This window comes from Acinonyx jubatus, chromosome C1, assembly GCF_027475565.1.
Source record: "Acinonyx jubatus isolate Ajub_Pintada_27869175 chromosome C1, VMU_Ajub_asm_v1.0, whole genome shotgun sequence".
In the NCBI taxonomy this organism is placed as follows: domain Eukaryota; kingdom Metazoa; phylum Chordata; class Mammalia; order Carnivora; family Felidae; genus Acinonyx; species Acinonyx jubatus.
In genome coordinates this window covers 156,973,901-157,001,477 of record NC_069381.1, presented here as the reverse complement: position 1 = coordinate 157,001,477, position 27,577 = coordinate 156,973,901, and the positions used below count along the sequence as shown (strand labels likewise).

Here is a 27,577-nt window from a genome sequence, read left to right as displayed (position 1 = left end):
ATGACTTACAGAAAGGAATAGATTGCCTGCTTCCAGGTCATGCTAATACAACTTCTCTAGGAATCAGTGATAGATATTCCATGCCTGGTCTGGTTTATCTGTGATAAGAATTTAGTATACTGGAAAATTTATGCACCTAAGATTTTAATTAAAAATAGAATTGTGAGGAGCAAAAAAAACCAAAAAAACAAAAAAACAAAAAAAGTGGGAGGAACTGTGCCATAATGAAAAAGAGTATGATTTTTAGAGCCAAAGAGCCATGGATTCAAATCCTAGTTTGGCCACCTAATGGCTGTATAGTTCTGAGCAAGTCACTTAGTTTATCTGAGCCTCAGTTTCTTCATCTGCCTAATGGTGTCAATCATAACTGTCCTGCAGGTGTGGGGAAAAGTCTGGGAAGGATATTGCACTAAGGTGACGGAATGCAAATGGCTTACTCCATAAATGTTTCTAGATTCTTTTTTTTTTTTTCAACGTTTTTTATTTATTTTTGGGACAGAGAGAGACAGAGCATGAACGGGGGAGGGGCAGAGAGAGAGGGAGACACAGAATCGGAAACAGGCTCCAGGCTCTGAGCCGTCAGCCCAGAGCCCGACGCGGGGCTCGAACTCCCGGACCGCGAGATCGTGACCTGGCTGAAGTCGGACGCTTAACTGACTGCGCCACCCAGGCGCCCCTAGATTCTTAAACTAGGGACATGATAGGCTTCACGAGGACTGGGCAGTGTTTTCTTAGGGACAAGCTGGTCAAATCAAGAATATTTCAGGGGCACCTTGGTGGTTCATTCGGTTAAGCATCCAACTTCGGCTCAGGTCACGATCTTGCAGTCTGTGAGTTCAAGCCCTGCGTTGGGCTCTGTGCTGACAGCTCGGAGCCTAGAGCCTGCTTTGGATTCTGTGTCTCCCTCTCTCTGCCCCTCCCCTGTTCACACTGTGTCTCCCTCTCTCTCTCAAAAATAAATAAACATTAAAAAATATTTTTAAGGGGCGCCTGGGTGGCTCAGTCGGTTAAGCAGCCGACTTCGGCTCAGGTCATGATCTCACGGTCCGTGAGTTCGAGCCCCGCGTCGGGCTCTGTGCTGACAGCTCAGAGCCTGGAGCCTGTTTCAGATTCTGTGTCTCCCTCTCTCTGACCCTCCCCCGTTCATGCTCTGTCTCTCTCTGTCTCAAAAATAAATAAACATTAAAAAATTAAAAAAAAATATTTTTAAGAACATTTTACACTACTGAGGAGGAAATAAAGAAAAGCCAAGATAAAACTGAAAAACAAACTCTGTGAAAGGCATCAGGAACTTCTGTTTCGTTTTGAATTCCTTCATCAAGGGGAATTCCCTTCAGACAGGAAAGAAGGATGGGACAAATTCTGACATCAGGAAAGGAGCTCAATTAGGGGAGAAGAGCTTATTGGGCTCACCCAGTTCAGTGGTTCTCTGTCCCGCTGCACCCAAGGATCATCTGGGGTGCTTACAACTATTGATGCTTGAGCCTCGACCAGAGATTCTGATTCTCTGCACCCTGGGAATTAGATTTTTAAAAACCTCAGTCCTCTTTTCAATGGCTTTTACCTCTGCTGGCACACTAGCATCACCTGGGGGTGCTTAAAAAAGCAATACCCTGCTGATACTCTCTCCCCCCGCCCCCCAAGATGTGGATTCAATTGGCCTGTGAAGGGGCCCAAGCACAGGTAGTTTTAAAGCTGTGATTCTAATGATTCAGGTGATTCTAATGTGCAGCCAGGATTGAAATCCAGTGACCTAGATGCTCTAAATTAGCTTGAATGACCTAACCTGGATGAGTTCCAGAATACCGAAAACACTTGCAAATGAAATCGCTGAACCCCTTTGCCATCTTTAAGGAAGTGTGAAGAATGTGTTGGAAGAATATTTGGGGTGGTTTTTGAAAGACTCAAGAAGGGCAAATGTGATCCCAATTTTCCAAAAGTCAAAAAAAAAAAAAAAAAGGTACTCTAATCTGTAGTTCTGGCAATTTGGTGTTAAGCCCAGGCAATATTTCTTTTCATTAAAATAGTTTATCAATAGCGATCAATACGAGCTTGCACAGATTCAGCAAGAAAGAGACACATCAAACTACTGTATTTCTTATTTCCACAAAAGTGCCTGACTTTTAGATAAGGGGCATGTATGTATAAACTCATTAAAGGTACAAAGGATAAAGGTCCCCCTTTATGTTCAAAGGCCCCCAGTGGATGCCTGAAACTGTGGATAGTACCGGACCCATATATGCTATGTTTCTTCCTATATATACATGCCTGTGATAAAAAAAATAATTTATAAATTAGATACAGTAAAAGATTAACATATCTAATAATAAAATAGAACAATTATAACAATATAGTGTCATAAAGGTTACATGAATGTGATCTCTCTCTCTCTCTCTCTCAAAATATCTTATTATACGGTACTCACCCTTGTGATGATGTGAGTTGATAAGATGCCTATTTGATGAGATGGAGTGAAGTGAATGATGTAGGCATTGTGACATAGCGTTAGGTTGCTATTGACATGACAATACGTCAGGAGAAGGATCATCTGCTTCTGGACTGTGGTTGACTGCCAGTAACTGAAACTGCAAAAAGCAAATCCTCAGATAAATGGGGACTACTATATGTGGCAAAATTGTGTGTGTATGTGTGTGTGTGTGTGTGTGTGTGTGTGTGTGTGTGTGTTGTTAAGGTGAAGAACCAATATCCATGCTTCTCAAACTTGATTGTGCAGTGAATCCCCTGAGCCTCTTGTTAAAATGCAGATTCTGATTCTGGAGGTCTGCAGTGGGGCCCGAGAATCTGCATTTTAACCAGCTTCATGGTGTTGCACAAGTCCACGGGCCACACTGAGTAGCAAGGGTGTAGCCTACATGACAGTAGTTAGGTGGGTGAGCAAGCAACTGAACAGCTATATCAAAAGAAGATTGGTCAGTGGGTCAATGTCATTCTGGAAGAAGGTTTCTGCACTTGGGATACACTTTTGTTTAAGAATATTAATAGTGGCTTAGACATTTTTTGGCTGCTTATCGCATTTTCAGATGACGTAGGAGAGCTGGCTGGCATGGAGCTGGAAGAGCTAATGACAGAATCAGCATCCAAATAGCTTTCAACAGGGTCCTTTTTCTCTGACCCAGCACGAATAGATGGTTCATGTCACATTCTTTTACAACGTGCTTTCCAATTGGCCATATTACTAACTAGATGAGTGGACTTAGGTAAATCAGTTAACCTCTTGAACTCCTAGGCTCCTCATCTGTAAAATAAATGGGATTATTAGCTGGAATTCTGTTAGCTGCATGTGGCAGGAAACTCAAATTAGTTTAAGGAAAAAAAAAAACAAACACATGTATTGGCTTCTTCCAGCACAGTTAAGCCCAATAGGTCAAATTATATTATCAAGATACTCTCTCACTCTCTCTTTCTCTCTCTCCATGTTTTTGGCCACTTGCAGTCTTTGTCATGCCAAGGGAAGAGATTTACTCTCTTTAACAAGATCTAGCTATCATAGAAAAGACACAGAAGAGTCCTCTGTGGGTCACATACCCACTTCTGCACCAATCACTGAGGCCAGACGGATGGTGTACTAGAATTGATTCAGTTGCTGGTGGCCCAATTCTATGGAAGAAGGTGAGGAAGGAAGTTTCCTGACAGAGGGACAGCTGGGCAGCACCTCCAACTGTGTCTACTTCAGCCTTTCTAGCCATCTTATCAGCCTGTCATGTCGTCCATACCGCCAATAGATTTTCTATAGGGGGTCCTTCCACCACCTGGAGTCTTCTAGAAGTAGATGAGACTTTGGTCACAGGAATTCTGAAAGTCCAGTAGGTCTTGCTACAAAGGCCTCAAGAAAGGACTCGTGAAGCATTTTATGGGGTGCTTTTGGAGACCGTTAAATAAAATGGTTTTGTCATAAAGTGGTTGGAGTTTATCAGTTGAATAAAAGTATAAGAGGGCCATTTCAGCGAGCCGGCTGGTGGAAGTCTTATTAACATTAGAAACAGGAGCCAATACTAGCAGCGAGACAAAATATGAACAAAGATCTTAATAGACTGAAAAAGGCGGTTCCCAGGGCAACCTACCAGTGAAAGGCAGGAGCTTTTACTTCGAGTTAGCTGCCGCAGAAAATGAGCGTGGCAGAGACTGTCTTGATGCTGTCACTGTGGCTGTTCTCAGGCAGGGACTTCTCTTCTTCCAGCAGGGAGGTCAGGACGGTGGGCACTTATTGTAGCTATACCCAAGAGTTGCAGGAAGGTAACTTGACGAGGTGCAGCCTAGGACACTGGATCTCAGAAGCCACTCGGCCCTGGCCTTGGCTGAGGTATTTAAGATGGGGAGAGAATCTTTCATTCACCCCCCGGAGGTAATTTTACAGAGCAGTTGGCACTGGGAAAGGTAGCACAGGGATGGCACAAGATCACATCATAAAAATAAGCTTTGCTCAGACATGCGCTAAAGGTGAGAGGAGGAGGAGAAAGGGGAAAGGAGATTCACAGGACTGAAAGCAAACTTGGAATCCCTGACACTAGCCTGGGGTCAGTGCCTATGAGAAGCATCGCCCTGCATAAAAAAATGTCTGGGAAAAGTCTAGGAAGGCCTAGTTTAGAAGGGGAAAAAAGTTGGGGCACCTGGATGGCTGTCGGTCGAGCGTCTGACTTTGGCTCAGGTCATGACCTCATGGTTTGTGTGAGTTCAAGCCCTGCACGGGGCTCTCTGCTGTCAGCACAGAGCCCTCTTGGGGATCCTCTGTCCCCCCCCCCCGCCCCTCCCCCATTCACGGGCGCATGTGCGCACCTGTGCCTATGCGTGCACCCTCTCTAAAATAAACAAACATTAAAAGGGAAAACAGTAGAGGAGAAATACTGTTTTCAAGTACTTACAAGTAAGAAATCTTTTAATGGGCTTCATCTATAGAAAATAGAGATTTTCTGAGAAGTGGGCCACAGTAATACATTCTAGTTCAGGGTCAGGTTACTGAAAAGAGATGCCGGGATGATCAGAGCACCATACGGAGGCCTTTGAAGGGAGGATGGAGCTATGTTCGTTTTGGGTGCGGTGAGGGGGGCTGACTTCCTTTGAGTCATCTCTGTGGCCTTACTGTACTTTCACATCACAAACAAAATCTCAGAAATCTTCCCTTCAATTTCACTTATTGTTCTTCTAACGCCATTCAGGAGGCAAGGCAATCCATCTAATTAAGTGTACTTGTATATGCAGGTGTTCCCATTAGAGAACTAAAAATCGATGGCAGATTGTGTTAATTTTCACAGCCAACGATATTGGCCCACATTATTGGACTGTTATTATAGTTAGTTTGCTCTCTGTTTATCTGTTGCTGACTTTTTTTTTAATGATAGCATCAAATGTAATTATCAAGTAATCTTCAGGGCATAAAAAGGAGCTTCATTCAACCCCTCTGTAATAACAGTCATTACTGTACTCTCTAAAAACAATTGGCTAGTTACTTGCAGCTTCCAAAGAGCTCCCCAATCCAGAAAACTGCAAATTATATAGTAATTATTATTGAGGTTCTGTGGTAACTCCAGTCATAATTTCAATGTAATTGGTAGAGCATGAATAACTATGAATTATGTCGAATATACACCCTATTTACAGGGAACTCACACAGTTATTTGTGGTATGCATAATAAAGCAAAACTTACATTGAATGTTAATTTTAATAAAAATCACTTTTGTACCTCATTTTCATTTGAATGGATACCATCTGTTTTAAGGTGCTAGCAGGGAGCAAACTAAAAATGAACTTTGAAAATACAATTATTTGTTGTTTCCACCTTTTCAAACTTTATGCTGAAAGCCCATGAATGAAACAAGAGACTCTGACACAGTATTGGTTCTCCACCATAGGGGGTTATTAAAGACATTAACAGACATTAAAAATATGGAGATATTTTTCCTAAGCATACTTATAAAGCTCTTGGATTTCAGTTTAAGTTTTCAAACTTTTGGGCACTGCCTAAGTGTAGGATCATTTAGTAGCAAGCCCTCGGGCTAGGTTTTGATCACAAGTAGTTTACTTGCGAGGTAACACCAGTGAGGGAGTGGAGATGTGAGGTCAGGAGGGAAAGTCAGTCAGTAAAGCATACATTACCACTGTGGGCAACTGGTGGTCCATGCCACTGGGGAATCTGGAGATGACGCGAGGGATAAACCTCAGAGTTGTCCCAACCAGGGAGTGAGGAAGTTGTATTTACCCACCAACATGTCCTCATCTGGGAGTGGCTGACGGATGCTTTAGGGGCATGCACTCTCCAGGCTTACTCTGAGAGTAGACAGAGTGGGATCAGCACACCAAGAGTACTTCCTCACTCACATTCTCCAAAGTGCCTCTAACATACATGGCAGACTTTTTACTGAAGATTTGGGGTAATAGAGGGGTTTTATATCTAAATGCGCAGAACAATAATCCAGTGAAGAAATGCACGAAGACATGTCTTCTTTCCAAAGAAGACATCTAGATGGCTAACAAACACATGAAAAGATGCTCAACATCACTCATCATCAGGGAAAAACAAATCAAAATCACACTGAGATACCACCTCACACCTGTCAGAATGGCTAAAATGAACAACTCAGGAAACAACAGATGTTGGCAAGGATGCAGAGAAAGGGGCACCCTTTGGCACTATTGGTGGGAATGCAAACTGGTACAGCCACTCTAGAAAACAGTATGGCGTTTCTTCGAAAAATTAAAAATAGAACTAGTCTATGACCCAGCAACTGCACTACTAGGTATTTATCCAAAAGATACAAAAATGCTGATTTGAAGGGGCACATGCACCCCAATGTTTATAGCAGCCCTACCAACAATAGCCAAAGTGTGGAAAGAGCCCAAATGTCCATTGACTGATGGATAAAGAAGATGATGTGTGTGCGTATATATACACACATAACAGTATATTACTTGGCAATCAAAAAGAATGAAATCTTGCCATTTGCAACAACGTGGATTGAACTAGAATGTATTATGCTAAGTGAAATAAGTCAGTTAGAGAAAGACAAATATATGATTTCACTCATATGTGGAATTTAAGAAACAAAACAGATGAACATAGGGGAAGGGAAGGAAAAATAAGATAAAAACAGAGAGGGAGGCAAACCAGAAAAGACTCTTAAATACAGAGAACAAACTGAGGTTTGTTGGAAGGGAGGTGGGTAGGGGTATGGGCTAAGCGGGTAATAGGCATTAGGGAGGACACTTGCTGGGATGAACACTGGGTGTTATATGTAAGTGATGAATCACTGGGTTCTACTCTGGAAACCAATTCTACACTGTATGTTAACTAACTTTAATTTAAATAATTTTGAAAATACATGAATGGAACATTTAAACTAACTATTAAACATTGCTATTTATAAAGGTTCTTGCCATCCCATCCTCCACTATTTGTTATGGGTTGAATTGTGTCTCCCCAAAAAAGATATGTTGGAATCCTAATCTCAGTACCTCAGAACATAATGTCTATACAGAAGAAAACAAGTTAAAACGAGGTCACTAGGATGGGCCCTAATCTAATGCGACAGGATCCTTGTAAGAGGGGGCATTTGGACACAGAGACAGACATGTGTGGAGGGACGATGATAAGAAGAGACAGAGGTAGAAGACAGCTATCTGCAAGCCAGAGAGGGCCTGGAACAGATCCTTCCCTCAGAGCCCCTGAGAGGAAACAACCCTACCAACACCTTGATCTTGGACTTCTAGCCTCTAAAGCTGTGAGACAATACATTTCTATTGTTCAAGCTATTCAGTCCATTGTACTTTGCTTCAGCAATCCTAAGAAACTAATATACCATTGTACCTAGATCCCCACTCCACCAATCATGCTCTTTTGCACGACAGGGAAAGATTCAAATTTTCTGTGATTATATTGTGAAAAGCAACCGAATTATCTTTAACTCTTGCTCATTAAGGTTAATCTGCAAGGAGACTAGCTGTTCATGTCCAATCCCATCCATTAGGCTTTATTAAAAAATAATAAAATAAAAAATAAAAGAGCAGTTCTTTCCCCAGCAGTTAACTTATTAACTACCTGGCCTACCAGAGTAAAGATCACATTTTCCAGCTCTCTTGAATCTAGATTTGGCTATATGACTGTGTTCTGGCCAGTGGAATATGAACACAAGTATCTTAGGGTGATTTCCAGGAACCTTTTAAAAAAAAATGACAGGAGGTATGAGCCCTTTATTCCCTTCTTTATCCTTTCTTGTTGGTTAGACAGCCATAGACAGATGGCTGGACATGGAACTGGGAAGAAGCCTTTCCTTGGGAATGGAGGCCATGCCTTCTAAAATAAGATAGAAGGGTCCTTGATCCCTGACATCTTCATGAAGCAAGCCATGACCCTAGACCTGGGATGGTCATTTTTGGACTTTTACATAAAAAAAAAACAAACTTCTTTTTAAAGCTGCTCCCTCCTCCTCCCCCATCCACGACTCAACCCAATTCTAACGGATATAGTCCTTTAGCTACAGCTCCATCACAAATTAGAAAATTCTTTTAGTGTTTGCCAGTTGATATTTCCAAGAGGAAGGCCTTTCTAGCCTCATGTTTTATGCTTGCAGCAGAGATGGCTGGCTTCCACCAGAGATTTTGTTCCCTCTCCACTGTGTAGAGTCGTGGTTGGGAAGTAGCCTTACAGTCTGGGAATACAGTCAACCTTGCGTGTAGGTGAAACTGGGTGTCACTTATGAACCAAAGCTCTTCAGAAGCACCTGTTCTCACTTCTTCATCCTTTCTTTCCCTGGAAGAGAACTCTAAGGCCATAAGGGGGAGTGGAGTAATTATATGGAAGGAGACTAGGATCTGGAATTACCACGTGGAAAGCTACCTGCCAAATATCATGTTGAATTATAATGTGAAAAAGAAATAAGCATTTCTTATTAAACACCTGAAATTAAGAGGTTTATCTTTGCCAGAAGTCAGCCTCACCCAAATACAAGGCAAATGTGTATATCAGTGTCTCCCTTTCTGAACATGGATTGGCTGCCTGTGGTAGACTGTATAACTGTTCAACAATATCTGGTTACCCTCCCTGAGGAAGGATTATATTTCCCCTTCATCTTGATCCCAGGCTTGGCCATAGGACTTGCTTTAGCCAGTGGAATGTAAGTAAAAGTGATCTGCTTAATTTCCATGTAGGAGCCTTTAAGAGCCAAAGCGTGATTCATCACCAGAAAAGAAGAGGCTAGCAGCTGGCCTGCAAACACTTCTCCTTCTCCTTGGGATACACACAGGTGGTAGAGAGGATTAAAAGAAAGGAATTACTCTTTGTAAATGTGCTAAGTACACCTCCTGATGACACATAGAGAATCATCACCTATGGAATGCTTTTAGTAGGAGATTTGTCTTGACTGCTTAAGGTAAACAAATCTGAATTGTATGCATTTCTGGGGCATGCATTTTCTGACACTGGAAAACTGTCAATAAACTGTGTAATGAGTAGAGTATAAACGGTATACATTTCATAACTGAAAGTCTGCCTTTTTCCAAGTGAAGCCTTCCTTAAAATTTTAAATCTGAACAAGAATGTGTCCTAATACAGAAAGGAAAAACTGCATTGGCATGCCCAAGTTTCTCCAGGTCTCATTTGTATCTTAGGACTGCCTGTGTCTTTTGAATAATCAATACATGTTAGTACTGGCTAAGATTAAGGATCCCTGCGAGTCTGATTTGACAATTCAACGTTTTGTATAATCTCAGCCATATTTTTCCTCTGCTGTAGTGACCAGCAAAACTCCAGTAGGGGGCTGCATCTAAAACCTGTCTGGAATGGAAGACAGTTTAGAGAGGAACCCCAACCTGGCATGTCATGGACATGGAGTATGGTCAGGAAATAAACCCAGTTCATCACTCCTCTCTCCACCACAGTCTTCTAAGCCACTAATACTGTGGATATTACTTGTTAAGGCAATACAACCTAACCTATCCTAACTATCCTGGGATCAAGACTCTGCTGTTGGCCAGGTTTTAGGTTGAAATAACATGCTTAGATCATCAGGATATTTTAGGCAGCACAGTCCCTTAGAAAGGGCTATGGGCAGGTAGGTAGAGTGATCATGTTTACTGCCTTACTGACACTTTAGTTCTGACTACCAGCACTCTCCATAGCCCTTAGCAGTAGGATTTAGCAACTGTATTATTTGGGATTCTTTTGATTGTAAATGCCATAAACTCAATTTAAGTGACACTGGCCAACTACCTTCCACCATACACAAATATTAAAATGAATTAAAGGTTTGAATGTAAGACCTGGAGCCATTAAACCAAAATAACATAGGCAGTCAGCTCTTTGACATAGGTCTTGGCTGTGAGTTTTTGGATTTGATATCAAAAGCAAAGGCAGCAAAAGCAAAAATAAACAAGTGGGACTATATCAAACTAAAAAGCTTCTGCTCAGCAAAGGAAACCATAAATAAAATGAAAAGGTAACCTACCAAGTGGGAGAAAATATTTGGAAATCACACATTTAATAAGAGATTAATATACAAAATATATAAACAACTCATACAGCACAATAGCAATCCGATTTAAAAATCAGTTAAGCACCCGACTTCTGCTCAAGTCATGATCTCGTGGTTCGTGAGTTTGAGTTCCACACCTAGCTCTGGGCCACAGCACAGATCGTGCTTGGGATTCTATCTCTCCCTCTCTCTCTGCCTCTCCTCCACTCATGCTCTCTCTCTCTCTCTCTCTCAAAAATAAATGAATAAACTTAAAAAAAATAGGCAGAAGATCTGAAGAGATGTTTTTCCAAAGAACACATATAGGTGGCCAACAGGTATATGAAAAGATGCTCAACATCTTGAATCATGAGGGAAATGCAAACCAAAACCACAATGAGGTATCACCTCACACCTGTTAGCATGGCTATTATCAGAAAGATAAGAAATAGCAAGCATTGGCAGGGATGTGGAGAAAAGGGAACCCTAATGCATTGTTGGTGCAGCCACTATGAAAACAGTACAGCGTTTCCTCAAAACAAAAAAAATTAAAAGTATAACTCCCATATGACCCAGCAAGTCCAACTTTTAGATATTTATACAAAGAAAAATTCAAAAAGACATATGCGTTCCCATGTTCACTGCAGTATTATTTACAATAGCCAAGACATAGAAGCAACCTACAACATGGAAGTATCCATCACTGGATGAATGAATGGATAAGGAAAATGTAGTATAACTACACATTGGAGTTTTATTCAGCCATAAGAAAGAGGTAATCTTGCCATTTGCAATGATATGGATGGGCCTTGAGGGCATTATGCTAAGTGAAGTAAGTCAGACAAAGATAAATACTATACTTATATGTCAAATCTGAAAAACAAGACCCAAGCTCATAAATACAGAGAACAGATTGGTGGCTGTCAGTGGCAGGGCGTGGAGGATGGGAAAAATGGGTAAAAGGATCAAAAGGTACAAGCTTCCAGTTACAAAATATATCAGTCTTGGGATGTAAGGTACAGTATAGTGACTATAGTTAATAATACTGTATTGCATATTTGAAGACTGCTAAGAGAATAAATCTTTAAAGTTCTGATCACAAAAAAATTTTAACCATGTAAGGTAGCAGATATTTAACTAGACTTACTGTGGTGGTTACAAATATATAATATATATAACTGTCAAATCACGGAGTACCTCTGAAACTAATATAATGTTGTATGTTGATTATACCTCAACTTAAAAAAATTCAGACTGATTGAAATATTCCTTATGCCCAGGCTCCTGTGGTCTGCCCAAATCTTTTCCAGACCCAGAATGTACCCATACTGAAATAAAATACAGAATGGTCAGCGGACCGTCCCTGCCTAGGATGAATCTCACCACTGTATTTCTGCCAGCTGGTGCCACTGTCTTGAAATAATAATGACCTTCTAAATGTCAGACTTCTGCCTTAAGAGTTCCAACCTACCGCATCAGATGCCCCAGATTCCAGGCCCTCAGCTTGTTGCTAACCACCGACAGCTGTAGACCCCGGACAGTCTTCTGCCTCTTGGGTTCCAGACTCCTGCCTTAAGTCTGGCAGCTGCTGAGTTCCCTGTGTCTATCCCAGCTCTCAGGGGTCCCTGGCACTCCTGGGCCACTTTCCACTAGCCTAAATCAGCTGCTGCCTCTACGCCAATGGATGGCAGCCTTTGAGGGACTAAAACACCATTTACACCCCTGCATTTGGCAGGTGAAGCAAAGTAAATATGAAATATCAAACCTGGGCCAGCCACAGTTGCGTGCTGAGTGTGAACGAGTTGTTTGCCCACTAGGTGGCGTCTATAGAGTCTGAAGACGCAAAGCTTTCCTGTTAAAATAAAAAGCACAAAGGAAGTGTTCTTTTGCTTTTCTCTTTTCCTTTCTATTTATTCCACTCACCATCATCACCACCCCCACGACTTCCAATCCTAAAACTAACATTCAAACAAAGCACCTTTCTACTTCTTCCTCCCTGGAGGATTCCAGCTTCTCTCAGACTCCCCTGACCAGAGTAAGGCAAGAAGGCTGTTCTTTTATCTTAAGTCCCAAATGATTACCAAACTAGTTTAATTTGCCACTGGGTTGTAATTGGAGCCTGCTGAGCACCAGTAACCCTCACCTCATTCCATTCCTTCCTTTCAGCTGATTTTCTCCAAGGCCCACAACTAAGCTTAGCCAAAGGTTTGTTTTTTCTCTTTTCTTTTTCTTCTTTCTCCCTTTCTCTGTCTCTCTTTTATGTTTGTTCCATTTTAAATTTACTTTGGAAGGCAGCGCAGTGGCAGAAGAAAATGTCTACTATCCCTTCAGCAGGACTTACCTACAGGGACTATGGGGTGCCTGAATACTGGTGCAGGCAATGAGCACACTGCCATTCAGCCTGTGAATTTGCTCCCACAAAGTAAAAACTGAAGCTACCCAGATAAAGGACATGGCTCCCTCCTGGTTGGAATTTTGTCTCTGGGTTCTTTATAGCAGCTTATTCTCTGTAACCCATTTTCCCAGGCCACATATGTAAAAACAGGGTCACAGCATTACTAGCAAAACCCAGTATCTTTGGGGCTACCCCTATCTGTTATCAGAGGGAACTCCAGGCCTGCTCAAATTCTTCCTAGCTAGTTCTGAAAGCCCCCACACTCCCCCGAGTGCAGGTAGGGGTGCTGTCCTTCAGGTCCCAGGGGGAACTCACCATTTCCTCCAGCCAGACTGGGGTGCACTCTCCAGGTCTCCTTCCCTCTGTGGCTCTTGCTGTGATACACCAAAGGCCCAAGGAGGCGCTTGCCCAGCCAGCCTTGGCTTGGGATATGCTCTCCTGCATCTGCAGGCCGTGGCCACTCCACTAAATCGGGAAAGGACCCTGACGCCGTGGCACATGGAGCCATTTCCTTGATTGGACCCCTTTTGCTCCTTCCTTCCAATGTGTAAGTGCTTAAGAATCTAGTGGAAGTTCTTTGACTTCATCTGCTCACAAAATGGTTGGGCCAGTTTCATGCCCTTTCCTTTGTTTTGGTTCTCCAAAGTCATTTGTGGAAACAGTCCTCTCTCCAGGGCTTTTTTCCCTTGTAGGAAAGGGTAGGGTAGCTTGCCTACTATCAGGGGGTAAGTAAGGTCCTTGGTGCTTAATCTGTTAGTAAATTCACTGTAAGCATTTTTGAACAATCCTAATTCAACGGAGTAAAACGTGAAACTGTTCTGTTTGTCTTTCACCCTTTGGTCCCAATTGTTGAACCTCTTTTTTCTCACTATGCAATGGACCCTTCAGCGACAGTTTAGAAGCCATAACTGCCTCATCACTCTCGATTAGTAAATGACAGTCCAGCTTTTTTTTTTTTTAACACTAAAAAGGTCACTCTTAATTGTCTTCTAAAAATAACCACTGTTTACAAGTTGGCATATTTTCTCCCAGAGACTTTATTTTACACGGTCGTGTATTTTCAACAAGCGTTCACAACTGAGACACAGGGCAATTTTAACACCCACAATGAACCCGCAGCAGGCGTCACTACTTCAGCAACCCCTCCACCTGCTTCTCTACACACCATACGCTCGCACCCAAATCCAGAGCTGCTGCCGAGAGCGAGACTCCGCGGGGAAGTGCATGTCCCAACTCGGGCTGTGGCCCGCCTTACGCGCCCTTGGCGCATGCTCCGTGGCGATTTCTAGAACCTTCCACGCGGTCTCGCTGGGAACGCTATCCCTTGGGAGCACGACACGGTCCTTCTGCGTACCCACCCCCAAGGCCAGGCCTGGTCCCCTCACACTCCCCTTGCCCCGATTCACCTCACCTCCCGGGCTTCAGAGGCTCATCAGGCAGCCCAGGTCCAGCTCTTCAGTCCACTTCCCGTCTCACCAGACTTTGTGTGGGGAGGGACCTGACGTGGCCGGGGCGGGACCGTGAGCCGAGTCACTCCTCTGGGATGCCTCCTCCCCCTCGACTGCCAGGCTCCATTTTCTCTGGGGGTGTTGGGCCCCAAAGCACAGCCCTGACAAAGTCCTTCTGTCCCCTCTGGGGAGGTGGTGGGGTCAGAAGTCTTGTTTGAGGCCGCGGCTAGTGTTAGAAGGGCCACTTCTACCACCTCTGTGTAAGCTGTGAGCAGGGGAGTGACTTCATGGTGGTCAGTTCTCTTTAGAATGCGGTCTTACTGCTTCTTGACTCTGTAGTTGGATCTAAACACGTATTGGGAGACAAATTGAAAAACCTCACTCAGAAGCCTACTACAGAGTACAAGACCATCCCTCATGCCTTCTTTCCTTTCCCTCAACACACACATGCTTTGAGGACCAGGAGCACAGGCAAAGTCTGAAACCACTCACCCAGCCACATCCTCCTGCCATTTGGTGTGCCTGTTGTTCCTCCGTTCATGCCTGCTGGAATGACCCGAGGAGCATCCTGATGGCCACGTAGTCCTGGCATTGGAGCAGAAGCACCTGCCGCGCTGGCAGCAGATAGCACTGTCCTTTTTCACCCTTTTCTCTTCCCTTGAGTCTTGAAATGTATTTATGACTGGGAAGAAATACCCTTGAAAGTTAACCAATTTGAAGCCATCATCATTAGAGTCTTTGTTGAAGCCAAACTTAATCCAATAATGTGAGATCCAGACATAAGGCATGGCCTTTTCCCTGACATCCTCGTGCGGATCCCATTCTGTTATGTGGCTACAAAGTCATGCCAGCTTATGTTGTAAATGACTCACAGTATGTAGTGAAACAACTTCTCAGCACCTCCTCGTCATATTTCTGATAGTAGTTCTTAGGAATAATCAAAGGTCTCCCTCTTCAAAAATTAATCTGTTAATAAGACATTTCTCTGTTGAATTTAAGAGATTCCGTTCATACCAAATTATTGTTCTTGGACCATTAACTGTCTCTTCTCCTCAGATGAAGTTTTTGTCAGGAGGTACCTTGGTCCCTAATCCACATTTAACTCATGGTGGATCCAACCCATAGACGGATGTCCCCAAGATGTCCGTGTCCTTATCCCTCAACTGTGGAATATGTTACCTTACATGGTAAAAGCGAGTTTGCAGATGCGATTAGATTATGGAGTTTGAGATGAGGAGATTATCCTGGGTTATTTAGGTGGGTCAGATGTAATCACAAGCATTCTTGTAATGGAAAGAAGGAGGCAGGACAGTCAAAGATGAAGATGTGTAGCAGGGCCATGAGCCAAGGAATTCAGACAGCCTCTAAAAACTGGAAAAGGCAAGGAAACAGTCTCCCCTAGAGCATCCAGAAGGAATTCACCTCTACCTGCAGGATTGTAAGAACGTAAATTTATGTTGTTTTAAGTTACTACATTTGTAGTAGTTACAGCAAGAAGAGGAAACTAATATAGCCCTTTGGACAAACTCAGCCTTAGTAAAGAATCTTAGGGTGAACATAGGGTAGGCTTTCAAAGTGGGGCCCCCGTTCCATCTGTTATGTCAAGGCCAAGATTCCTTGGGCTTCTCACATGTTGCTTTACTCATGGAATCCTTATTGTCTGGGGCTTCATGACGTCACTTCAGGAATCTCCTCAGCCTGTCTAGGGTCAAGTGTCCATCCCTATGGTCCAGGGGATGGAATGCCCTGATATGCCATATCTCATATCTGAGTCAGGCGATCTCTGGAATCAGGGAATGGTCTCATCCCTTCAAATTACACTGTCAAAGGAAAATTAGAGTGATGTGATCAGAAAAAAAAAAAAATAGAGGCCAGGCAAACATAAAACACAGATGTTGATTATGGAGGCTGAGGAAATCAGGAGACATTTTGAAAGTGGTTTTATTGGAATACTAAAGCAACCTTGTATTATAAACCTTGTATTCTGCAGCTCAAAATATAGCGAGATCCCTTTTGTTGCTTTACATCATTTGGTCAGATTAAAGGATTTTAAGATTCTTGCAGGTAAATCTGATGCATGTATCTGACTTCCTGTATCTGTAAGAGATAACAGAGTCCCCATAATGCCTAGGAGCAGGGCCCCTTGATGTGACTGAAACATTTCCTGTCTAACAAAGTCTGCCTTATCTAATAGTTACCCTTTCCAGCTTCAAGCAGCAAATCACTTGGATCATGTGCTTTTAAGCCAGCCTCACAAATGATGTCCAGGAAGTAAAGTTAGCCCATTCTCAGACAGGGGCTATTAAAAGGCTTCAATAAAGAAAAGTTCAAATGCATGCAGATCAAGGAAAAAGAAAATTACCCAAATGGAAGGTCTGAGATGGAAGAAGGTATCATGCATAAATAGAGTGGTAAATATGTGTATATAACTAAGCAAAAATCTATCAAATAAAACTATTAATATACAGACTGTACTGTTAAAAAAGAGAGACCTAAGATACTAGCTAACAATGGCATATATATTGGGAGGACGATGATCAGAGTAAAAGTATTCTAATGCTCTTATATGATTCATGAGGAGTAAAATTATTAACTTTTCAAATGGTAATGTTCAGGATAAGCAATAAAAAAACCCATAAAAACTGGGTAACTTATGAGCAGTTCTACTCTCATAAATAAATGACTATCAGATAGATAAGGAGAGATAGGAGCCTCTTTTAATTAAAATTTTTCTTTAATGTTTATTCATTTATTTAGAGACTGAGAGAGGAAGGGGCAGAGAAATCAGGAGAGAGGCCAAGCAGGCTCCACGAGTGTGGAGACTTACACGGGGCTTGATTCCATGACCCAGAGATCATGACCTAAACCAAAACCAAGAATCGGAGGCTTAATCGACTGAGCCACACAAGCCCCTGAAGCCGGAGCCTCTTTATATCCATTTTCTATTACTTGTTCTACTTCACCAGGACACCATGGTGCTGTGACTCTGGGTGTTTGTTTTAATGTTTGGTTTTTTTCTTTTTTCTTTTAAGCAGGGAGGGGCAGAGAGAGAGGGAAAGAGAGAATCCCAAGTAGGCTCCGTGTTTTCGCAGGAAGCCTGATACAGGGCTTAAATCCACAAACTGTGAGATCATGACCTGAGCCGAAATCAAGAGTTGAGGCCCAACTGACTGAGCCACTCAGGCAGGCACCCCTCTGGGTGTTTTCTAACAACATGACAAGGAAGACTTCTTCCCTCTTCCTATCAAAGAAAGAATGATTTTGGGAGGGGAATAGTGGACCAAAAAAAAAAAAAAAAAAAACAAAAACAAAAACAAAAAACAATTTTCATTTGTGCTGTGAAATGTGAAAATAAAATTGTCAACTGTTTTAGTTTAAAAAAAAAGACATGGAAAACAAATTGTTTATGAGTAATGCCACATTAATTAAACATTTATTTATTACAGAAACTCTTAGCAAACTAGGAATAAAAAGAAATGTCTTTAACCCAATAAAGGGCATCTATGAAAAAACCTAAAGGAAACAAAACTGAATGGTGACCAATGAAAGCATTCCCTCTAATATCAGGATTAAGGCAAGGGTGCCCATTACCAGCCCTTCTTTTCTGCTTTGTACTGTGTATCCTGGCCAGTGCAGCATATCAAGGAAAGGGGGTATAAGGATCAGAAAGGAATAAACAAAGCTGTCATTATCCATAGATGGTATATTTCTCAATTTGGAAAACACTAAAGAACTAAAGTTATTTGAGCTTTAGCAAGCTTTCTGGATACAAAATCATTACCCCAAAGACAATTGCATTTTCCTACATCAGCAACAATTAGAGAATGTAATTTTTAAAAAATGCCATTTTGGGGTGAAATAGATCAGGGGGTTAAGAATACACTTATCATTATGAGCACTGAGTAACATAAAATCATTAAGTCATATATTGTACACCTGAAACTAATATAATACTGTATGTTAATTATACTCCAACAAAAAAAAAAGATGCCATTTACAATAACACTATAAAGCACCTAAATCTATCAAAAATCGTGCATGTCCATTGTAAAACTTCATTGAAAGACACTGAAGATGACCTAGTTAAATGGAGATATGTATTATGCTTATGGTTACTATATTCAATATTGAAAATATGCTGATGTTCTTCAAACTGATCCACAGATTCCATAAAATTCCAATAGGTTTTTTTTTTGTGGGGGGGGGGGTGGATCTTGATGAATTGATTCTAAAATTATATGGAAATTTATATGAAAGAGTAAAGGGCTAATAATAGCTCTCACTCTTGAAGAAGAACCAGATACAAAAAAAATGAATAAATAAGTTCAAGACAAATTAAAGACTTAAATGTGAAATAAAACGATAATACTTAGAAGCCAATGAACATATGAAAATATTGTTGTGACTTTAGGTTAGGGAAGAATTTCTTAAGACACAAGAAATGCAGAAAATGTAAAGATAAGTACTGATGAATTCTACTACATTAAATTTAAGAACTTATGTATCTCAAAAAAGACCATTAATCAGATGAAAAGGCAAGCTCCAAATTAGGAGAAGCTATTTGCCAAACATATAATCAAAAAGAATTAGTTACTTGGAATGTATAAAGAACTTCTAAATATCATAAGAAAAAGACAAACAACTCAATTGAAAATTGACAAAGGGCATGATTTAGGCATTTCATAGAAGGGAGAACACAAATAATTCATAAAAATGTGAATAGATGCCTCATTTTTAATCAGGGTAAGACAGATACCACGAGATACTACTTCATAGTCACCAGACTGGCAAAAATATTAAGGCGAATGATGGTGAGGTTATGGAAAAATGTGCACTTCTGGTTGATGTGCAACTTGGTATGACCACTCTGCTTTACTCAGTAAAGTTCAGCAATGTGAACCAGCAATTTCACTTCTTGGCATAAGCCTTAGAATTTTTTTTTTTTTTAACATGTGCACCAGCCAACAAGTACAAGAATGCTCATAGCAACATTGGCCCTAAAGGCAGGAAACTGGAAAAAAATTCATATATCCGCCCCTGATCAAATGGATAAATGAACTGCACTATATTCATACAATAGAATAGTCATAAAAGTGGATGAATCCCAGCTGGAACCATCATCAAAGGTAAATCTCAACAACATGAAGCTACCATGTAAGGCTGTGTTTGCAAGCTGTGGCCATGGGTTCAGTAGGCACGGAAATTTATTCCATGCTCTATGTGCCAAGCTTTACACTAGCACAGGGATGCCTGTCCCTGAAGGGAGGAGCGGTGCCTTTTTAATTTCTTTAACTGTACAAAGACCCCCTATAGGTTAGCTCTGGTCCTACAAAATCATAATGTTGAACAGAAAGACAAATCATAGAATTACATATATTCTGTATTACTCTATTTCTATAAAGTACAAAACCCGGTAAAACTAAACAATAATGACTCATACATGTGGTAAAACTACATAGAAAAACAAGGGAGTGATTAACATAAAATTCAGAATAGTGATTATTTCTGGGGCGCCTGGGTGGCTCAGTTGGTTAAGCATCCAACTTCGGCTTGGGTCACGATCTCACTGCTTGTGAGTTCAAGCCCCGCATTGGCTCTGTGCTGGCAGTTCAGAGCCTAGAACCTGCTTCAGATTCTGTCTCCGTCTCTCTGCTCCTCCCCTGCTCGCTCTCTGTCTCTCTGTCTCTCTCAAATATAAAATTAAAAAAAAAAACATAAAAAAAAAAGAATAGCAATTATTTCTCAGGAAAGAGGAAACATCCAGGTAAGAAGGGTTCATGATGGGTTGGACAGCTCTAAGGTACTGATAATGTTTTATTTCTTTGGCTGAGAAGTGGGTACTTAAGTATTCTGTTATTATTTATCCTTTACTTGCCTGTTTAAAAGAAAAGTAAAAACAAAAAACCACACCAAAACCCTCCTTATATATTCCACATACTGCTTTTTTTAAGCTTATTTGAGAGAGAGAGAAAGGGAGAGAGTGCATGCATGTGTGGATCAGGAGCAGGGCGGAGTGGGGGGGAGAGAGAGAGAGAGAGAGAGAGAGAGAGAGAGAGAATCCCAAGTAGGTTCCATGCTCAGGGCAGAGCCTGAAGTGGAGCTCAACCCCATAAATCAGAAGATCATGACCTAAGCCAAAATCAAGAGTCAAATGCTCAGCAGACTGAACCACGCAGGGGCCCCCCACATACTGATTATAAATAAAAGGGACACCACCCAAGAGTACGGCATGGGGAGAAGGGCTCCCAACAAATGGTTTGGACAGGGTAGATTGTCAAGAGGGCCAGCGCTGAGCATGAGTCCTAAGCGGTCTCAGGAGGAAAGACCTTGACTTCATCAAAAGTGTTTCATAAAAAAGCAAATGAAAATCACAGCAAGATACCACTATTAGTTTAAAAACGTATGTCTATATAAAAACTTGCACACAAATGTGCTAATAGCATCATTTACAATGACCAAAAAAGTGGAAATAACCCCAATGTCCATTGAACTGATGAATAGATAAATAAAATGGAGTATAGGGGCACCTGGGTGGCTCAGGCGGTTAAGCATCCAACTTCGGCTCAGGGGCTCAGATCATGATCTCAGGGTTTAGGAGTTCGAGCCCTGCCTCAGGCTCTGCAAAGACATTGCAGAGCCTGCTTGGGATTCTCTCACTCCCTGTCTTTCTGCTCCTCCCTTACTTGCTCTCTCTCTCTCAAAATACATAAATAAACTTAAAAAACATGTAGTATATCTCTACATGGAATATTATTCAGCAATGAAGGGAATGAAGTAGTGATAAATGCTACAGCATGGATGAGCCTTGAAAACACGCTAAGTGAAAGAAGTCAGTCACAAAAGACCACCTTCGTGTGATTTCATTTATATGAAGTGTCTAGAAAAGGCAAATCTGTAGACAGAAAGTAGATTAGTGGTTTCCAGGGGCTAGAGGGAATATTTGTATGGGAATGAGGAATGACTGCTAATGGGTACAAGGCTTCTTTTTGGGATGATAGAAATGTTCTAAAATTGATTGTGATAATGGATATAGAGCTCTGGGAATATTCTACAAGCCAGGAAGTTATCACTTTAAAAGGGTGAATTACATGGTTATGTAAATTATATCTCAATAAAGCCATAACCAAAAAAAAGAAAGACTAAAATTTGTCAAAATTTATAAGAACAACTGTCAGCGAAAATACAGAGCAACTGGAAAATTGGTACATTGCTGGTGAGAATGCCAAACAGTACAGCCACTTTGGAAAACAGTAGAGCAGTTTCTCGTAAAGTTAAACACACTCTTACCATATGATCTAACAATTCTATATCGAGGCATTTACCCAAGTGAAACGAAAACCTATGTTCACACACACGTCTGCAGACTAACATTTAGAGCGACTTTATTTTAATCGCCGCAAAGTGCAAACAACCCAAATTTCCCTCTGTGAGGAAATGGATAAACACACTGGCACATCCATACAAATGGAACACTATGCAGGAATAAAAGGAATTAACTGATACAGACAAAACATGGATGGATTCAAATGCATTGTGTTAAGTGAAAGGAACCAGACTCAAAAGGCTACATATTATATGATTCCATTTACGTGATGGGAAAGGCAAAACCCTAGGGACAGAAAACAAACCAGAAGTTGCCAGGAATTAGGGATTGGGAGAGGTGGTGCGTACAAAGGGTTGTGGGAAAATTTCTTGTAGTGGTAGTTATGTGACTGAATGGGTTTGTCAGAACTCGCAGAACACTATACACAGTACGCTATAAAGAACGAATTTTATTGTATCTTTGACTTTACCTTAATTTAAAAAAATCCCCATTCCACCCCCTCCCTACCTCATGGTCCCATGAGAAAAAAACTCTCATGGACCAGAGGCCCTGATGCTAGATGAGAATTTATCAGCTACCTAAAATTGTGCCTCTGTTACTTTAATCCCTCTGCCTCTAGGGGAAACGCAGCAGCTAGGGAGCAGAGATGAGCTGAAGAGTAAAAAGAGAAGCTGACCTTATCTGAACACCAGCCCCTCTCCCCATGCCACTACGGGACTGCAGCCTAAAACACTGTCAGGCCGAGGGAGGGTCCCTGTTGTATAAAAACGTGAAGTCTTACTACACTGAGCTGGACATTTGGTTGCTAAGATGAAACTGTTCTTATAACTGAGAGGCCAGCAAAGCTTTGGGATTGACCTGAATTCAAACAGGGGCGTGGAAAGAATCATACCACAGAGAGGATTTGAAGGAACAGTGGCAGATAGAATAAAGTGACTGTGATCATCTCCCCGTGGGACTCTGTTTACTACAACAGTTACATGTGAAGTCAGGATGCTCATTACAAAGGACTTTTATCTAACCCCTGTGTGTGCTGAATAGAGAACTCCTTGTATTCCAAATGAGTGAAATAGTATTATTATAGCTAAATAGAATGTTGTAGAAAATGGGCCCTATTTCCTAACAATCCAGCACCAAAACGTATTTCCTGAGAAAGTGAATTGGGCCCACTGCTCAAGCATAAGCAGCAGTGAGGCACGATTCTGTGATCTTAGAAGTATCCAGATACCACAGGTGCCAAATGCTGTGAGACCCCTACTAGAAGGAAACTTTATCTGCCACGCACTCTACTGTAACCCCAGTGCCTAGAATGGTGGCTGCGACAGAGGAAGAAAACATGTGTCGAATGACTGCATGAATGGAACTCCAAGATGCAAATAGGAAAAAGAGAAACAGGGATGGCTTTTCTTTCTCTAGGCTTGAATTGCAAATTTTATTTAATTACAGTCATAATGATTGTACAGATCAGGGGGTCGGGCACCTATGACAGTGGGTTGAGTCCCAATACCCTTAAGAAGGTTACTGACCGTCACCTAAAGTCAGCTGGTGGAAAGGGGATGGGCTGTGGTGACCCGTAACCATCACTGGAAAGCTCTGTGTATCAAACACAAACTAGGAGAAAATTTTGTTCCAATTCTCCATGGAGAATATTTTTATTTGTTTATATTCTTCTTGCATACTCTAAAACGCACAGTGTGAATTTCCTTTCCTCAAAAACAGTTGTGAGCCTGGTCAGTTTATCGGAGCTCTTCAGAAGGTCTTCGGAAACGTTGCCTTAGGTTTGAGCTAAGCGAGTCACAGAGATTGGTCATGAACTACTACAAAATTACAGGAGATCTAGTTATAATCCAACAGTTACTAGAAAAGCGTTGAGAACACCAGACACACAGCCAGACGGAGAGAGTAATAGAAGACCAGATGCTATTTAAGTAATGGGATTTCCGTATAGATGATTCTATGTACAGTATCAGAATTCTCTTACAGACAGTAAACTTAGGCTTCAATCATTATTTTAAGGGCACTCTAATATAAATACAAGTCTCACTAATTTTAATCTTTTTTCTTTGGCTCACAAATGCACGAAAATACCATAAACAGTTTTCTGAACTTACTGCATTAATATATAAATAAGATACATTACAAATGGGAAGAAAATACAAGATGCCTCTTTAACATGGTAAATCTCTGAATATAAATAAGCAATTATTTCATTTACCTACAATTTAAACAATCATTGAAACCATTACATGTGTCCTTCCCCTACCCCCCCAAAGGTCAGACAACAGAAATATACACAATCTACACAAATTAGTCTCTAAAAATACAGCAACAGTACACCTGTAACAATGACTCTGCTACAATTTTCCCCTCACAGGATACTAATGGGGAGGGTGTGACTCTTGTCATCTAGTGGTACTTTGTCTCATCTGTCATCACTTTAGTTAGGAGAAACACTGACAACAAAGTCAACTCTCACCAACAGTATGTCCCTTGGTCCCTATGACACAACATGTTGAAAAACATCTTTCCCTGGGGTTGTTGGGCAAGCAGGTTTGCAGCATGTTTGGCCCCTCAGTAGCTGCTGAAGGTAAAGTTAACTCTCTTGGAGGGGGACACATGCTGTGATCTATCACCAAGCCACACTCACTATACATACATATACATATACAGAGAGAGGTATATATAACTGTACATATATACTGTGTTCCTAATGTGCAACTTTTTAAAAAGAACATTATTTCCTACATACTAGAACAAGCTTAAGTAATGTTTAAACAGTAGTCTTCAAGATATTATATTTTCCCTCAGTGAAATAGCCTATGTGTTTTGGCAATTTATAGAGGTTATTCTAGAATGCCAGAAGGAAAGGGGATTCCCATAAACTCATGTTCTATGGAGGGCAATTACAGATCCTGGCCCAGTCTTTCTATCTCCTCGATGAGGAAGTCAATATCGGACTGTGTAGCAGCTGGGTTCGAGATGACCATCCGGAAAAAGTTGGCCTTGTCCCCCTGGGGCTGGTAGCCAACCATGGTCGTGCCAGACTCCATCATCAGGGCTTTGATTTTGGGGGCCACCTTGTGACAGAAAACATGAAACCAAACTCAAGACCAATATTAACACAACTCTCTTAATGCAAACCATTTCCTAGTTGAAAAAAAAGAGCAATATACGTTTTGCTATTTGTATTTGTACTGGTATAAAAGCAAATATTTTATATTCTAGTTTCCTCAGTGGTTAGTACCCAATGACTAAGTCTATCCTATCATAAATTCCCTCAGAAACTACTGTGTGACTGAATTTCGAAAGTCAGTCATAGAACAATGATAAAAAACAAAAACAAAAAACTCTTATGGGCTGCAACACAAATTAAGGCTTCTGAATAATCCAGAGCCCAGGATACTGCCTGGCACATAGATTATGCTCAATGAATATTCATTAGATGAATAAAATCTTATATAAATTATTAATACCAACAACTACAAATAATAAAATCGATATAGAAATCAACTGGAATGAAGCAATATTAGAGTAGACTTGAACTTAAAAGATATGTTAACACACAGTTTAATACAGAAGTTCCCAGGAATACGCATATCATTCAATTGTCCTGCATACTGCAACACCAAACTGAGACAGGGGTGCGTCCTTTAGAGGTTCCCGCTGTATCTGAATCACAGCAAGGGGACAATCCAGAGCCAAAAAGAATATAACAAGATGGCTCCCTACTACCCCAAGTCTTTATTTTTTATTTCTCTTCCATTAGAAGGACACATAAAGTGTTCTGACCAGCCAGAGAAATTGCAGAGGGTTAGATGAGACAAGAAAAGAGTCCATACCCTGTGTAGTTTTTCCCGTCGTTCAGGGCTATCTGGAATGCCCCTGAGGCTTTGTGGAATATACCAGAAACAGACATTTGTATGCTCAGGCTGCAGAAATTTTCACAAACAAAGAAACAAAACAGAAAACTATGAGAACTTGAAAGAAAGCTATTCCCAAACCCCTATGTACCCTTGGTGGAAGGTTCTCAGACCAAAAAACAAAACAAAACAAAACAAAAAATCCCACACACATTTAAAAAAAAAAAAAAAAAAAGAGCTTCAAGTCCATTTTGAAAGCATTGTTATTTCTATACTAGGGAGAACAATACCTAGTTTGTCCAGTCATATCTGGCAAGAGAGCGGTTTCCCATAACCAATTTTCTAGATGACTATATTTACCACTTCTAAACATTGAACTGTTAAAAAATCATTACATTTGGGTAGTTTTTAAAGAGTATTATTCATCTTGCCATTTTGTAGTGCCTCATATATAGAAGATGCTGGACACAGTTTATTTTGATAGTGAATATTTTGTGAGTTTTATTATATTAATTCTGAATCTTTCGTTGATTAGTCAGGATTATCATAATGAATATTAATACCAGCTCTAAACCATAAGACAGACCTCACTGAGATGCCTAGAACTGTTTAGTGTCTCTGTTCTAAGAACTCCTATCCTTTTAGAGTTCTTCTGTATTCTTGACATAATTTTTCAATTTCCTTCCTAGGCTGCTATTTGCTATCACTGTGCCTTCCTCTAACTGGCTTGAGACATCACATTTGTCTCTAATCTGCTAGTAGAATGTTTAAAATAGTGTAAATGATCCAAGTGTGGTCCCATAGGTGAAATGCATGAGAACTGTGTCATTAAGTTGAACTGCTCAGGGCTTTTTCATCCTCTTCTGGTGACTCTCTAGTGTGTTCCTAATAGCTTAGGCTGCCTGACAAATAGACTAAGTTGAATGGAGGTGGTGTTATATTATAATGGGTTATGAGTGGATTTCCTTTTATTAAATACTGGCTCCTATTCCAACTTCCTTTATCCAACTGAGAGCTCCATTAGGGCAGAGACAATATCTGTTTTGGTCACTACTATATAACCCAGTTCACGGCATAGGGCCTGGCACAAAGCAAGGATTCAGTCAATACCTGTATGACAAGGATCTTGTTATGTGTAATGTGGATATGAACTCAGAGCAGAAGCAATTTTATCTTGCTCTCCTCATAATGAATCTATGTAAAGTAGAACTTCATTTTAGAACAAGTCTTAGAAGACAAGGATATACCCATCTTATAAGCTTCATGGAACTGAGAAATACTTATCATGAAGTTCAACACAGTGATTGATAATACACACCCAGGAAAGATAAAGGATTCAAACGTGCCAAGGAAAGATTTCTTGTCTGCAAAGGACTGGTCAAGAGCTGGACAATTTTAGAAAAGGCAAATGGCAAAAGTCATTCCAAAGCTATCAAAAGAAAAGCTCATAGACACAGAGGGAATTAAATCAAAAGTTCATAAAGACAAAAATTCAGAAGTAGCCTCCAGCAATGTGGGAAAATATGGCTTCAGGAGCATCCCTCATTAGATTTTCTGGAAATGCTGTGCATCTAGTCCATGATGACAATTTACCTCACCATCGAAAACCATCTCAAATTCTTCTCTGTTTTTAATCTTGGCATAGAGGTATTCAGCCAGCTCCAAGCATTTGTTGATCTGATTTTCAAATCCCACTGTGCCCTGGTTTAGAAAAAGAAAAGTCATGTTTGTTGGTGATAGGTTGTATTTTCCTGTGACGGGCGTTTGAGAAAGCTATGCTGACCTTATCTATTGGAAATACACGAGAGTATTCTTGGAGATGGTTAAAAAGAACTGCTTAATTAAACGAGTACAGTTTCTTCACAGTACTGCACCCAATAATATGAAGTGTGTCTACTCTCTTTTGAAGGCACTCTAGTCTCTGGGCAGTTATTGTCAATAGGGCTTTTAGCTTCCCTCTAGTTACTCACAGCCTGGATCTGAAGCCTGTTGCTAGTTTGCTTTGGGATCGTGGTACTCAAATTGTTGCCTATGGATTGAGGACAGTCCACAAACTGTAACTGGTGCAAGATAATGTAAGAACAGAAAT

At 41.0% G+C, this 27,577-nt stretch overlaps 1 protein-coding gene and 1 long non-coding RNA gene across 4 annotated transcripts in view; both read right to left on the bottom strand.

The window, feature by feature from the left end:
* The window catches only part of LOC113595314 (uncharacterized), a 35,533-nt gene extending 20,872 nt beyond the window's left edge, over positions 1-14,661 (bottom strand). Inside the window, exons 1-3 of one of the 2 annotated variants that reach the window (XR_008295432.1) lie at positions 13,172-14,661; positions 12,227-12,313; positions 2,426-2,585 (exon numbers count right to left, since the gene is read on the bottom strand). This is a non-coding gene — a long non-coding RNA (uncharacterized LOC113595314). The remainder of the gene's footprint in view (positions 1-2,425; positions 2,586-12,226; positions 12,314-13,171) is intronic. The other variant, XR_003415801.2, reaches the window with a different exon arrangement.
* Positions 14,662-23,030: 8,369 nt separating this feature from the next.
* Positions 23,031-27,577, bottom strand: part of GAD1 (glutamate decarboxylase 1) — a 42,544-nt gene continuing 37,997 nt past the window's right edge. For both annotated transcript variants that reach the window (XM_015086104.3, XM_027055516.2), the window contains exons 15-17: positions 27,082-27,189; positions 25,468-25,557; positions 23,031-24,705 (exon numbers count right to left, since the gene is read on the bottom strand). In XM_015086104.3, coding sequence (XP_014941590.3) covers positions 24,532-24,705; positions 25,468-25,557; positions 27,082-27,189 — 372 coding nt within the window. In that variant the 3' untranslated portion in view covers positions 23,031-24,531. The remainder of the gene's footprint in view (positions 24,706-25,467; positions 25,558-27,081; positions 27,190-27,577) is intronic.